The sequence below is a fragment of the Emys orbicularis genome, chromosome 2 (genome assembly GCF_028017835.1).
Source record: "Emys orbicularis isolate rEmyOrb1 chromosome 2, rEmyOrb1.hap1, whole genome shotgun sequence".
Lineage (NCBI taxonomy): Eukaryota > Metazoa > Chordata > Testudines > Emydidae > Emys > Emys orbicularis.
The window spans coordinates 184,832,255-184,848,299 of NC_088684.1; the positions used below are offsets into that span (position 1 = coordinate 184,832,255).

A 16,045-nucleotide genomic window follows, 5' to 3' on the forward strand; every position below is an offset into this window, starting at 1 on the left:
CTATATGTAGAATAGTAAGCTATAGTCACTTTGAAACTTTGGAAATGAAATCCAAAATTGGGCCAAATTCCTATAGCAAGCAGTCTCCTAAAAATTGAAGTCTGTTTCAGAAACAGCAAAGTGGAACAAACTTGTTTATTTCTCAACCACGTTGCAAATTAAATAAAACTGTTGCTTGCCATACTATAGCAGTCTTAGACATAAATACTGGCATTTTCAAAACTTTACCAGTAAAGACTGGAGCAAAGGTGATCTTCATTTTCTTGTTTATCACCAAGCTAATTCAAGTATTTAATCTAGTATTCTCTGTGTACTGTTAATAATTCCCCTCTAGCCAAATGTATTTCAGTCCCAGGAAAATTAGAAAAGACTGTTGTGATCAGACCTTTCATTATGCTGGCTAACCTAAATTTCCAAAGGGTAAACAATATATTAAGTCCAAATCCAAAGAGTGGATTTTAATTTGAATATAGTTCCATATTTTCTTCTGCATTGAGTAGACAACTTGGCATTTTGGCTATTGGCATTGGCATTTTGGAGGCATGAGTGTTAACACATCACCAGACTTAGTTGCCTTAGTTGTGTCTACTCTCTTCACTTGTAGAGTGCCTAGAGCTTTTCTTAACTTTTGCATGTGGACCATTGTGATAACTAATTTGCATTTCAAATTTGTTATCCTAAAATGTAAGTAAAATTGTCTCTTTAAATGTTACTTCTCATTTTGGATTTTTTTGTAATGTCTGTTCTTTGTTTTCTTTTCAGATACAGAACATGGTCTCGGAAACTGGATTAAAGCAATCTTGTTGATATTTTTATTTATACTTTTTTATTTTTGTATTTGACTTAAAGTGCCATGAGAAAATTTGCATATTGCAAGGTGGTCCTTGCCACCTCACTGGTTTGGGTCCTTTTGGATATGTTTCTATTGCTGTACTTCAGTGAATGCAACAAATGTGATGAGAAAAAAGAGCGAGGCCTACCTGCTGGAGACGGTGAGTAGATGTTCATAAATTACAACTTTGTTTAAATAAGCATCAGTGAAAACTTGCCCTTTGATAATTCCCAACAGGAGGAGTATGGCTTCATCTTGTACGTATCACAAATATTTTCAGAGTCTTTTAAAAAAAAAATAAAAATCCTGGAGGTGTTGTGTAGGCTGTCTAATACCTGAGGCATTCTGAAGGCAGATTTCATTTAAAATGATGTTAGTATAGGAAGGTAAAACAGAGTTAAGGAAATAATCCAAATCCTTCCCTACCGTAATGTACATCTGCAGTAACTCCATTGACATCAATAGCATAAAGCAGTGTAACTAAGAGCTGTATTTGGCCAAATGTAGTAATTTTGAAGGACAGTCATCTCATTACAAAATAAATGTTGGAACAAAAGGGCATTTATTAAAATTAGTACAGTAAACCCTCCAGTGTTGAGATGTTTAATAAGTGCTTATTTTTGAAACAGGAACTATTTTATTCTGTAGCAAAGTTATTCAAGAAAGCTGTTATTACTGTCCTCCTTTGCTTCCCAGCATAGTTTCCATATGCCACCCAATGGAACTCAGTGCTTTTAGAAAGAATATTTTAAGCTGCATAAAACTGTTGCTACTATAGTATAAAGTATGGAGCTTGTCTGGGTTCAATACAGGTATGTCTATTTTTCTTTGCAGATATATAAAACAAATTAAGTAAAGCTGTAAAATACAGATAGAGCTGGCAATGGCTATTGTTAAGATTGCCTTCCACTTTCCATTATAACTCTGTCAGACTTCAGGATGGATTGATTTAAATCACCTAGTAGAAAGCCTCACTTTAAATAATTGGTTTTAATCAGTTTTTCTGTTTGTAATTCCATTCTTATCTGAAGAAAGGTACATTCTCATTGGTTGATATTACCATTAAAACATGTTGATTTACAACTAAATAGAGCCTCTACTCTGGATTAGGTACAGCTGTTTGCTACCTAGGATGGTACCTTATAACTATAGATAAAGATATAGATATGGGCTGTCAAGCGATTAAAAATATTAATCACACTGTTAAACAATAATAAAATACCATTTATTTAAATATTTTTGGATGTTTTCTACATTTTTCAAATACATTGATTTCAATTACCACTCAGAAAACAAAGTGTACAGCACTCACTTTATATTTATTTTTGATTACAAATATTTGTGCTACAAAAAACAAAAGAAATAGTATTTTCAGTTCACCTCATACAATCTCTTTATCATGAAAGTTGAACTTACAAATGTAGAATGATGTACAAAAAAACCTGCATTCAAAAATAACTTTAGAGCCTACAATCTACTCAGTCCTACTTCTTCTTCAGTCAGTCAGTCACCTAGACAAACAAGTTTGTTTACATTTATAGGAGATAATGCTGCCCTTGTTTACAATGTCACTTGAAAGTGAGAACAGGCGTCGCAAGATATTTACATGCCAGATGTGTTAAAGATTCATATGTCCCTTCATGCTTCAAGCACCATTCCAAAGGACATGCCTCAATGCTAATGAGGGGTTCTGCTCAATAACAATCCAAAGTAGTGCAGACGGACACATGTTCACCTTTATCATCTGAATCAGATGCCACCAGCAGAAGGTTGATTTTCTTTTTTGGTGGTTCGGGTTCTGTAGTTTCCACATCGGAGTGTTGCTCTTTTAAGACCTCTGAAGGCATGCTCCACACCCCGTCCCTCTCAGATTTTGGAAGGTACTTCAGATTCTTAAATCTTGGGTCGAGTGCTATAGCTATCTTTAGAAATCTCTCATTGGTACCTTCTTTGCATTTTGTCAAATCTGCAGTGAAAGTGTTCTTAAAACGAACAACATGCTGGGTAATCATCCGAGACTGCTATAACATAAAATATATGTCAGAATGTGGGTAAAACACAGAACAGGAGACATAGAATTCTCCCCATAGGAGTTCAGTCACAAATTTAATTAACGCATTCTTTTTTTTAACAAGCATGGAAGCATGTCCTCTGGAATGGTGGTCGAAGTATGAAAGGGCAGATGAATGTTTAGCATATTTGGCATGTAAATACCTTGCAGGGCTTGCTACAAAAGTGCCATACGCCTGTTCTCACTTTCAGGTGATATTGTAAATAAGAAGCTGGCAGCATTATCTCCTGTGAATGTAAACAAACTTGTTTGTCTTAGTGATTGGCTGAACAAGAAGTAAGACTGAGTGGATTTGTAGGCTCTAAAGTTTTACATTGTTTTGTTTTTTAGTGCAGTTATGTAACCAAAAAGAAAATCTACATTTGTAGGTTGCACTTTAACGACAAAGAGATTGCATTACGGTATTATGAGGTGAACTGAAATACTATTTCTTTTGTTTATCATTTTTACGGTGCAAATATTTGTAATAAAAATAATATAAAAAGTGAGCACTGTACACTTTGTATTCTGTGTTGTAAGTGAAATCAATATATTTGAAAATGTAGAAAAATATCCAAAAATATTTAATAAATTTCAATTGGTATTCTGTTGAACAGTGCGATTAATGATGATTAATTTTTTTAATTGCAATTAATTTTTTGGGTTAATCGTGTGAGTTAACTGATTAATCGACAGCCCACTCTCTCTATAGCTATAATTTATTTATTTAAGCAGTTGTATAGCTTTCAGATTCTTCTGAACTGTACATTTTTAGTGTGTTTAGAAAAAGGTGAATGATGGATTGATTATTTACTAGATAATTAACTTTTTCTTCATGATTTGTCAAGCTGCATTAGGATGGTAACTAAATTTAATTAAACACAACAGCTTATTAAAATTTATTTTTATTAAAGCAACTGTGAATGCTTTAGATACATAAACTTCTTTTATCAAAGGATGTTTCACACGTACAACTAAATGATTTATTAAACAGAGAAATTAAATGTAGTCAGTAAATTTAAACTGATTATCGCAGGCCAGTCTGGGAAAATTTTCAAATACATCTAAGTGAAAGTGACTGCAGCTTAAGTTCCTACTTGCCTTAGTCTCTTGAAAATAACAGTCTCCTAAATTAGTTAGGCTGGCCTATTGTACCATATTTATAAGGCTTAACCTCTGATGTTTTCCCCCAGATTCTTTCTTTATATAGAAAAAACAATGTTTAAGTCTTAACTCAGTTTTTTTTAATAGAGGATCATGGATTCAGCATGTTTTTCTTTAAGTGTTTTAAGATGATGTAGTAAGTTTAGACTTTAACATATTTTGTTTTAAATTCAGATTTCATTTTTAAATTCAGGTTTATATTTTAAAAGGAAAACTTCTTGTAATTTAAATAACAAAATCAAAAAAATCTGATTTAAATTTAAAAAAATCATTTTTCTTATCTACCCTGCCAAACTAACCACTCAGGCTGAAATTTTTGAAATGTGTCAAAAAATGATTCAGCCATTACCAAGAACGACATTCGGGGAAATTTTTTTTGTAAACGTTAGAAATTTCTTGTACCCCGCAATATTTCAAGACCTTTCTCTAAAGCATGGAGGGACTAGAACATCTCCATTAAATGGGTGTATGTCAGAGAGGTGCCTATAGAGTTCCCTGTGAAAATCCACCTCTATTTGACAGTTATATGCCCTTGAAAATTGACATAGATACATACACAAAGGTTTTGACAGCAAAATAGTATGAAGATTCCATCAGGGCTTAGTGTACTACTTCTAAGTGCAGCAGGAGCTGAGCAGGACTCTTCTTACAGTTGCTTCTTCTGGCTGTTTGGAGTTGCTGGGAGTAGGGAGACTTTGACTGCTTCTCTGCTGATGTCCAGCAGCATAGAGTAGAAGGAGAAAACAGCCTGCATTTAAATGCAAGGAGTGAGGAGCTGGGAAAGCAGTACACTAGGAAGGGACAGGAGCAGAGGGAGGATTGGTTATATGGGGCAGGAATAGACTGGGATGGGCATGGGGAGATGTGGGCAGAAGGCCTTCTAATTTAAAGCATCTTGAGAACCTGGAATAGAATCCAGGATTATTAAGTCCCCACATTTCCCTGTTGTCTAGCAAGTAGCTGTGAAATCGACCAGTGAAGTATCTCATCCCCTTCCAGTGGCTTCTGTCAGCTACTCCATTAGCTTAGTGCTAGAAGTCTATGCTATGGATTTAAACTTGCCAACCCTAAAGGTAACCAATATTGGGAGGATGGGTTGGGTTGAATATGGTTATATTACATGTGATAGAATTTCAATTTCCTTCACTTGTTTTTTTTAAAAACCCTAGGTAATTACACAGAAAAAGATAAGTTGCAAAGTCAAGCACCAAAAACCTAAGAAATATCAAAATTAAGGTGGTCCATGCAACTGTAAATCAGCACCGTGGAATGTATGCATTACCATGCAGTCTTTACATGATCACCTATTTATTTTTTCTAAAGGGGCTTCTGACTCATTCAGTGCATAGGATAGACAGCGCCCAAACAGTATTGTGTAGTGGAGGAAGCTGATTGTTTGTTTGTTCGTTTGTTTGTTATAGAACTTGGAAGTTGAGTAGTGAATGAGGCAGGAAACTGCAGGAAGAGAAAGGTTGATCTCATGGTTTAAGCAGTTGAATGCCACCCCAGAGAACTGGGTTTCTGTAAACTTCCAATGTGCAACTGGAAAAGTCCCTTAAACCAAATTTTTAGGAGGTGGCCACTAACTGTGTGGCTCATTTTTGGGTGCCCAGTTTGAGACGCATGGGATTTGATATACAGAAGTGCTGAGCGCACTCAATCACAATTGAAGTCAATGGCAGCTGTGCTTAGATTGTATAAACTGGAAGTACTTGGGAAAATCAGGTCCTAAGCATCTCAAGGGGGGCCCTCAAAATTAGTACAGTAAAAACTTTGGTATCCAGCATGTTGAGGAAATGGGGGGGTGCGAATAAGTCAAAAATTCCAGTTAACTAAGAGGGAGGGTGGGGTTTTGGGTGTGGGAGGGAGCTCAGGGTTGGGGCATGGGAGGGATTCTGGCGGTGCTCACCTTAGGCAGCTCCCTGCAAGCGGCGACATGTCCCTGCTGCTCCTAGGCTGAGGCATGACCAGGTGGCTCTGCATGCTGCCTCTGCCTGCAGGCGCCGCCCCCACAGCTCCCATGGCCGCAGTCCCCTGCCAATGGGAGCTGCGGAGCCAGCGTGATCCCCCGTGGTGGTTCCTTCGCCTAGGACCATTGACCACGGCCAGTGGGAGCTGCGGGGGCGGTGCCTGCGGATGGAGGCGGCGCCTGCAGATGGAGGCAGTGCGCAGAGCTGCCTGGCCACACCTCCACCTAGGAGCAGCAGGGACATGTCGCCACTTGCAGGGAGCCGCCCGAGTTGAGCACCACATGGATCTGGGACCCCAAAACCCCTCCCGTGCCCTAACCCCCTGCCCTGAGCCCCGTCCCACACTCAATCTCCCTTCCAGAGCCCATGCCCCACATCCCCCTCCCAAAATGCTGGTTTATAGAGCTTTCTGATTGGTAAAGTGCCAGATAACACAGATTTTACTGTAGTTACTTTGACAACTTTGGTCTTAATCATTATGCCTTAATTTCCAGTTGTAAAATAGTGATGATATTTTACCTCATAAGGGTGTTGTGAAGATAAAAATAAATTGTATTGAGGCTCTTCTGATTTTAAGGCCAGAATCTGTGTTTGGAGCATTTAATGTGACTAATTTCTTTTAAGTATACTTACTGTGTTTATAAAAAAAAAATGATGTGCAGAGGACAAATTAAATGTGAAATTCCTTGAAAAGTTCTGTTCCCTGACTGGCACTGAAACTTTTTTGGGAGGAGAGGGGAACATGTATTAAACCCTCATCTCTGCAGTGGGAGGAGGCTTTTTCTCTGCTCTACTGCTGCTCCTATTGATGTTACTGGGGAAATGCTTTGCATATATGTAGTACCACAAGTTGGAGGAGATGGAGGATGAACTGAACTGGGATGGGGAAAGAGAACAGGCAAAAAAGGAAGACTCAAAGGTTTTTGATTGAAAAAGCAGTTGTTTTAGTAGATCATTTCCATTTTCAGAGTTTTTTTTGCACGTTTTGTTTATAAAAGTTGCTTGGGAGCAGCAGTCAAAGAATGTTTAAATAAGAACTAGTGAATGGTAATTTGAAACTCTTAAGATTTTATGAACTGTCCCTTGAGACTTTTGTTCTTTCTGTTAAAGGCAGCTAGCTGTCTTCTTTTTGGGACAATGGTGATGTGATGCAGAAACTGTATTTTAATTTCCCACCAACTGTCACTGAAGTCAAGTTTCAAATTGAACTCAGTCCTCTGCATGTGTAGAAACTTTATAATTTGCACTTTAAGATAAATATAATGTAGGAAAAGTGCAAAGTTAGTTACACAATATTACTTCATATAACTTTTTTCTGTTAGTCCTAAATGGCCGTATAATATGAATGGAAAGACTGTGTTTTCAATTAAATATTTGATATTACACTTAGTAATTAGCTTTGCTGTAAAATATATTAATTTAGCATTCTATTAGTAGTACTGGTTTGAAATCTGAGAGTGAAACCAGTTAGCAAGCTGACTAGACACTGTTTTAAACAGAATTATAACATCTCTGTATAGCTATAATATTCAGAAGGTCTCCTTTATGACTAATTGAATATCAAACCAATTCATGGGAGATATTTTCTGAAATACATAATGTTCTTTTGTTTGCAGCGGTGTTGTAGCCATGTTTGTCCTGGGATATTAGAGAGACAGGATGGGTGAGGTAATATCTTCTATTAGACCAACTTCTGTTGGTGAAAGAGAGACACTTTCAAGAAGAGCTTGCAAGTTTGTCTTTCACCAACAGAAGTTGGTCCAATAAAAGATATTACGTCACCCACCTTGTCTCTATAATCTTTTAATTGTTGTTTTTAGGTTGTAAAGTGAAGCACTTGAAAAATTGAGAGCGCAGAATTTGGGTTGCATTGTCCATACTGTGCACCAAATGAGGCAAGTGGTCCTGTGATACATAACAGAATTAGACTGATTAGACTGCTCTACAGCCAAAATGCTTCTGAAATAAATGTAGTCAAACTTTACTAATTCTGGGTCACTGAGAAAGAAAATGATGCTTAAAATTGTTGATTGGCTCTAGTTTTCAAGATATGCTATTGGGTCAGTATATACGACCCTTGACTTGGGAAAGGCGGAGGATAAGTGAGTTATAAAGGGAAGGGATCTCAATTTAAACCAGAAATGACTAAAATACATCTTTGACTGGATCTATGAATAAATCTATGACTGGGTTTGGACAGTACTTGCTTTTTAGGCAAAACAATGAATGATGCAATCTGAAGCTGTTATTGCGTCATACATGATATGAATTGCATCATGTTATTCCTAGAAGTCATGGATGATGCAATCATAACGAAGCTTACATCACTCTGCTGAACAAATTGCCCTATATCAGCTCTAGAAATCATACAGTGTCGTGCTCTCTTATTTGTCAGTGTTTGATTTTGCAAAGGGACACCTTTCGGTTTAGCCAAAGTGAGCAGAGATGCCTCGTACTTGTGTGAACAGTGTAGATAACTTCTGCTATGTTTGTGGTGAAGTGACTTTTGCATCACAAAAGCGCAGTATAAGCACTATGGTTAAGAAAGCCTATCACCTTTATTTTGTCTGCAAAATTGGAGATCAGGACAAGAGGTGGGCCCCACACATATGCTGCAACACTTGTGCAACAAATCTTCGCCAGTGGTTGAAAAGGAAATCTATGCCTTTTGCAGTGCCAATGATTTGGAGAGAGCCAACAGACCATACCAGCAATTGTTACTTCTGCATGGTGCCTCCAGTTGGGAAAGGTGTGTCAAAGAAGAAAAAGTGGACTGTGCATTATCCAAACATTCCATTAGCTATATGCCCAGTACCCCACGGAGAAGGACTGCCGGTTCCTGATGCACCAGAATCATTCTCACTTGAGCCAGACGAGGAAGAGGATGAAACTTCTGGTCCTGAACCATCAATGTCACATTTTCTCCCATCCTCCTCCTCTGAACCACACCTCATAACACAAGGTGAACTGAATGACCTTGTCAGGGATTTGGAACTACCCAAGAGTAAGGCAGAGCTGATGGGCTCCAGACTACAGCAGTGGAATCTCCTGGCAGGTGATGTTAGGGTTTCCATGTTCCGTGACCGTCAAAAGGATCTTGTCCCATTCTTCTTCATGGAAGGTGATCTTGTAGCCTGCAACAACATCGATGGTGTGATGGCAGCCCTCAACATCGTTCACGATCCAGATGAGTGGAGACTGTTCATTGATTCATCGAAGACGAGTCTTAAAGCTGTTTTACTGCATAATGGCAATGTTTTGCCATCAATTTCAGCTGGTCATGCAGTCCATATGAAGGAAACCTATGACAACATGAAACAACTTTTGAGGTGCATAAACTATGACCAACATCAGTGGTAGCTTTGTGGCGATTTGAAGGTTGTTGCTCTCTTGCTTGGTCTGCAGACTGGATACACAAAGTACTGCTGTTTTCTCTGCCAATGGGATAGTCGTGCAAGAGATTCCCACTACATCAAGAAAGATTGGCCACTCCGACAGTCATTGGAGCCTGGGAGGAAAAGTGTTCAGCATCCACCACTTGTTGAATCAAGGAAGATTTTGTTACCACCCTTACACATCAAGCTGGATCTGATGAAGGACTTTGTCAAGGCCATTGACAAAACACAAGCAGCTTTCAAGTACCTCCGTGGAAAATTTCCAAGGTTAAGTGAAGCTAAGATAAAGGAAGGTGTCTTTGTTGGTCCTCAGCTTCGTGAACTTCTTCGAGATGAAGCATTTGACCATGCACTGCGTGGCAAGGAAAAGACGGCATGGAAAGCCTTCCAGTTAGTGGCAATAAATTTTCTCGGAAACAACAAGGCAGACAACTCCAGGTTGTTGGTGGAAAACCTCCTCAAGGCATGCAAAAGCCTTGGTTGCAACATGTCACTAAAGATACATTTTTTGCACTCTCATTTAGATTTTTTTCCACCGAACTGCGGAGCAGTGAGCGATGAGCACGGCGAGCGATTTCACCAGGACATTGCAACAATGGAGAAACGCTATCAGGGCAAATGGAGCCCATCAATGCTTGCAGACTATTGCTGGACAGTGACAAGAGATGCTCCATTTAATGAATACAAGAGACAAGCCAAGAAGCGCCGAGTAGACACTGAATAGGACTAAACTATGTACATAATAGTTTTTTGCCTTTTGTTTCATAATACATTTTATTTATATAACCCTTTTGCTGATTTTTAAAGTATTACATAAACAGGACAGGTGAAATATTATCATGTAAAGCAACCATAAACACATGAAAAGACCTAGGTTTACAATTTATGATTAAAACTCTACTATCTACACAATATACATAGACATAAAATGTAAAAACTTAAATATCTTAGAAACAGTAGCCAATCAGTTGTTTTAATTGTCATATTTGAATTCAGCACATCAAAATACATAATAAATAGCACATTTTATCTCTGAAGCAGATGACTTCTCAAAAATTGTAGACCAGTGTTATAATTAGGTTATTGAAAATCTTCCAGCGGAACAGTTCTCTGTTGAAATATGGTGATTTGGTGTAATCAGTGTTCTGCAGGAACATGTCAGTTCCATTGAACCAGGCAGATTGGTCAACAGGGAATTTTTAACAGTACGTCTTGGCCAAACTTGAACGAATTTCATGCGACAAAGAAAAGGTATTTCTTTGGTCACAGAGTATTCACCCTACCAAATTTCAAAGGCCTGCTGGAAACAGTGGAAATGTTTGAGCTTCTAAGAAAAAACTCTGAAAATCTTTTATAATGGAAATGCTAACAAACTGAATTTAGGTATTTCTAATAGTTTCCCCCCTGCAGTCATTTTGGAAAACTCAGTGAAATAGGCGCAAGATATCTCATTTGTTATTCTTTATATGTTCGTATAATTTGAATGCTAAGTTTTTCAGTGAGTATAGGATGCATTTTGTTTTTGCTCTTGGCAAGCTATTTTCCCCCTCTTTGACCTCGTGTAAGATTACAGTATTCTCTCTTAGCCAAAAATTAAGGAGCATTTCATATTTGGGAAGCAGGATTAGAAAAAGGGTGGTGCCTTGATCTTACTGGAATTACCTAATATTCTGTTAGAGTACATTGAATTATTTAGCTCATTTATAGTACTGTTTTCTATTTAAATTAATCTGATAATTCAATAGCTAGATGACTTATAGCCAATATATATGCTAAAGATCAAGTTAAAAACAAGTGTCTTGAAATTTCATTATTTGTGTATTTAAAAAAAATTAATTTTTGAAAAATATCCCAAAATGGGTATTTAAAGAAACACTGGCCACTTTGATACATTGGTTTTGTTTTTTAGTCTCAATTATTTGTAATGCTTTCTCAGAAACATAAAAATGAAATAATGTTCTGTTCTGTTCTTCGAGTGATTGTTCATATCCATTCCACGCAGGTGTGTGCGCGCCGCGTGCACGCCAGCCGGAAAATTTTACTATAGCAGCATCCGTAGGGTTGGCTTCGGTGCCCTCTGGAGTGGCGCCTTCATGGCGCTGTATATAGGGGCCAGCCGACCCTCCACCCCCTCGGTTCCTTCTTAGCTGGAACTTCGCTTGCTCTTCAGTAATCATGGCAGTGTTCCGTCTTAGTTGTAAATAGTTAGTCAGTTTGTTTGTTTAGTGTTAGTTTAGATAGTTGTTGGGGGGGTTTTCCCCAACGTTTTCGTCGCCCCACTGGGGCATGCCCGGGTCCCCAGGGTTCAAACTCTGCAGGGACTGCGGGAAATTTATGCCGAAGAGTGACCCACACTCTTCGTGCTTAAGGTGCCTCGGGGAGAGCCACCAAAGAGACAGGTGCAGTATCGGCAGGGCATTTCGCCCCAGGACTCTCAAAGATAGAGAGCAGAGACTTAAAGTCCTCCTAATGGAAGCGGCCCTGTGGCCACAATCGGACCCTGGGCCTGCCGACCCGGCACCCAGCACTTCATCCTCGGTGCGCAGTGCCCCGGCACCAGCGATAAGTTGTGAGGCCAAAGCCTCTAAACCCCAACACCGGAGAGAGTCGGCACACAAGAAATCGGCCTCGGTGAGACATCGTTCATCGCCAGTGCCGGTTAAAAAGAGGCCGGTGAGGGAACATTCCCCCCCACCAGGACCCTAAGGGGCCAGCGCCGTCCACGAGTGCTGCAGGACAGGCCGCACCGCAGACCCATTCTGCTATCCTGTTGACTCCTGCCCCGGAGAGGGTACGGTTGAGTCTGGACAGGCCTAGATCCCCGGACATTATAGAGGAAGTGCGCCTCCCATCGACGCTGGAGGCGTTCGAGGCTGCCTCAGACCTCTTGAGCCTCCCGGTGCCGGCGTCGCCGCACCGGTGGAGAGAACCTCCGGCTACCCCTAGACCCCAGTTACAATCTCGGGGCAAACCGGCAATGCTATCGCCGCGCTCCCCACACTGCGCCACCCCAGCGGCACCGGCGCAGAGGGAACTTTCTCCGGTCCGGCAGCACCGGTCCCCGGCAACAGTGGGTACCGCCCCTCCTATGTCCTCGTACTCGGAGACCTCTGACTCGGAGGCGGATTCGTACTGCTCCAATAGATCGAGGAGCAGACGATCGTCCTCGCGTGCGAGTGCCCAGCCTTACCCGCAGCAGTGGCAGCAACAGTGGCAACCGCCCCCCCAGTGGCCCTTCTGGACACCATGGGCATACCACCAGTCAGTGAGTCAGGCGTATGGACCCCGCTCACGGGCCACATCAGTCTCCTCGACGTTGGTGGCCCTGCCGCTAATGCCCCCACCACTGGCACTGCAGTCTGACAGGAGTGTGCCACAACGGGACATGGCACCGCCTAGTCAGGCACTGGCACCGACGGGGACCATGCTCCCAACGCCGCAGGCACCACCCAGCACACCTCGTCGTTCGGTTTCGACCCCGGTACCGGCCGCGGTGCCGCATCCTGAACCCGCACCGGCCGTGCAGCCTGAGTACCGTGTGCCGCAGGCCCTGGTAGAGGTAGAGGGTATAGAAGAAGGCCCTCTTCAGGGGATCTCCTCCTTCTCCTTGCCGGATGAGGCAGTGGCGGGAACGTCCGCGGCACTGGCTCTGGAGGACAATAGGATCCTCCAACAGCTGCTTACGCGAGCAGTCCGGAGCCTCTTGATCCAAACGGAGGAGATCGAGGTGGATACTGATCCGGTGGTGGACATCCTGACCCCGTCGGGCCCATCCAGGGTAGCCCTGCCTCTCATAAAGACCATTGCGGACACAACCCGCACCTTGTGGCAGACGCCAGCCTCATTGGCCCCCACGGCTAAAAGGACTGAGAGGCGATATTTTGTTCCATCCAAGGGCTATGAACAGCTTTATACACACCCTCCCCCGGACTCCCTAGTGGTAGATGCGGCCAACCAGAGGGAGCGCCAAGGGTTCCAGGGAGCTACGCCAAAAAATAGAGAGGCCAAGAAGTTGGACCTGTTCGTGCGAAAGGTGTATTCGACAGGGGGTCTGCAGTTGCGCATAGCCAATCAGCAGGCCATAGTGAGCCGGTATGGACACAACACGTGCTCGGCTTTGTCTAGGTTCGCTGAACTCCTTCCCCAGGAATCGCGAACTGAGTTTTCAGCCCTGGTCGAAGAGGGAAAATTGATTACCTGAGCTTCCCTCCAGGCAGCCTTGGACGCGGTCGATTCAGCCTCACGCACGCTGGCGACTGGTCTGGTTATGAGGCGTGGAGCCTGGCTTCAAGTTTCAGGCCTCCCACATGAGGTCCAACAGACAATCCAAGACCTCCCCTTCGAAGGGCCCATGCTCTTCTCAGAGAAGACAGATAAGAGGCTAAATAGCCTAAAGGATTCACAGGCTACCCTTCGCTCACTAGGCCTACACACCCCGGTCACTCAGCGTAGGCAGTTCAGGCTGCCACAGGCCCCACGGCCGTACCAGCCTCAAAATCGCGCGGACGCATTGTGCAGAAGGGCAAGGACAGGCAGAAGGAGGCAACAACAGCAGCCCTCCGGCCAGTCATCTGCCCAACCAAGGCATCCACAGGGGCCTAGACCACCATTTTGATGGCCCGGTCGAGGACGCCCTACCGGTCAGAACTCTGGATCCTACCAACCTTACCTTTTCATCACGTCTGTCCCCCTTCTATCGTGCGTGGGCCTGGATCACATCGGACAGTTGGGTGCTTTGCACGGTAGAGAGGGGATATTCTATCCAGTTCTCCTTCCTCCCCTCCTGCCCCTCTTCAGGGACCCCTCTCACGCGCAACTTCTAATTCAGGAAGTACAGTCCCTCCTCGCAGCAGGGGCAGTAGAGGAGGTTCCTCAGGAGCTCAGGGGCAGGGGCTTCTATTCCCGCTATTTCCTAATACCGAAAGCGAAAGGGGGCCTCAGACCTATTTTGGACTTGCGGCGTCTCAACAAGTTTGTAAAGAAGCTCAAGTTCCGCATGGTCTCCGTGTCCTCCATGAGACCTTCCATGGATCCAGGAGACTGGAATGCCGCCCTCGACTTAAAAGACGCATACTTTCATATTGCAATAATCCCTCAGCACAGGCGTTACCTCAGATTTGTCATGGGCAACGCCCATCTACAGTTTACGGTTCTGCCTTTTGGACTGTCAGCAGCCCCAAGGGTCTTCACAAAGCCATGGCAGTCGTGGCAGCCTTCGTGCGCAAGCAGGGTATTCAGATGTTTCCCTAGCTGGACGATTGGCTCATCAAGGGCCGTGCCAAGGCACAGGTGGAGGCTCAGGTGGTCTTCATCAGGCAGACCTTCCTCAAGCTCAGCCTCTTGCTGAACGAGGCCAAGTCCACACTTTCTCCAACCCAAAGAATCGAATTTATAGGGGCAGTTCTGGACTCGACACACGCCAGAGCATACCTCCCAGAGGCCAGGTTCCAGACTATGTCCAACATTATTCTCTGCCTCCAACATTACCATACCACCACAGCAAGAAATTGCCTCAAGTTACTAGGGCACATGGCGGCATGTACCTATGTGGTGAGCCACACCAGACTCAGACTGCATCCGCTCCAGTCCTGGTTGGCAGGGGTGTATCGGCCGGTTAGGGACTCCCTAGAATTAGTGGTGACGCTACCTCGGCCAGTGTTGGACTCCCTCCAGTGGTGGCTCGACCCACGGGAGGTCTGCGCGGGAGTGCCTTTCCTTGGCCCCGAGCCCTCCCTATCCCTGGTAACGGACGCATCGGATGTGGGATAAGGTGCACATCTGGGCGACCTCAGGACATAAGGCCTTTGGTCACGAGAAGACCTTTCGTTACACATCAATGTCAGGGAATTATGAGCAGTGCACCTCGCATGCATAGCCTTCAAATCCCAGCTGGCGGGCAGGTGCGTTTCTGTCCTCATGGACAACACTCTAACGATGTTCTGTATCAACAAACAGGGTGGTGCTCGCTCCTCTCCCCTGTGCCGGGAAGCCCTCGCATTATGGGACTTTTGCGTACAGAACGTAATTCACCTGATGGCATCCTACCTCCCGGGGACGCAGAGCGGGCTTGCAGACGCCCTCAGCCGCTCGTTCCAAGGTCACGAGTGGTCTATCCGCTGGGCTATAGTACTCTCAATTTTCCGGCTCTGGGGTCATCCCCAGGTTGACCTGTTTGCCTCCAGAGAGAACAGGAAGTGTCGCCAATTCTGCTCCCTCATGGGACGCAGTCCGGGGTCTCTAATGGATGCCTTCCTCCTCTCTTGGGCAGACGGGCTATTTTATGCCTTTCCCCCGATTCCTATGGTTCAGAGTAATCCTCAAGGCCCGCAGAGATCACGCTTGTGTCATCCTAATAGCGCCGGCGTGGCCGCACCAGCACTGGTACACGTCGCTCCTGCATATGTCTATACGGGTGCCCCTCAGGTTGCCCCTACTCCTGGACTTGATCACACAGGATTGGGGTTGCCTGCGTCACCCGCACCTGGAGTCGCTCCACCTCACGGCCTGGATGCTCCATGGCTAAACCCTGGGGAGATGCAATGCTCTCATCAGGTCAGGCAGGTCCTTCTTGGTAGCAGGAAGCCCTCAACAAGGACCACGTACTTGGCCAAGTGGAAGCGCTTCTCCCCCTGGG

General features: G+C 43.6%; 1 protein-coding gene across 1 annotated transcript in view; it reads left to right on the forward strand.

Moving 5' to 3' along the window:
- Positions 1-16,045, forward strand: part of GALNT1 (polypeptide N-acetylgalactosaminyltransferase 1) — a 152,734-nt gene that overhangs the window by 22,812 nt on the left and 113,877 nt on the right. Inside the window, exon 2 of the mRNA XM_065400198.1 lies at positions 763-992. Coding sequence (XP_065256270.1) covers positions 854-992 — 139 coding nt within the window. The 5' untranslated portion in view covers positions 763-853. The remainder of the gene's footprint in view (positions 1-762; positions 993-16,045) is intronic.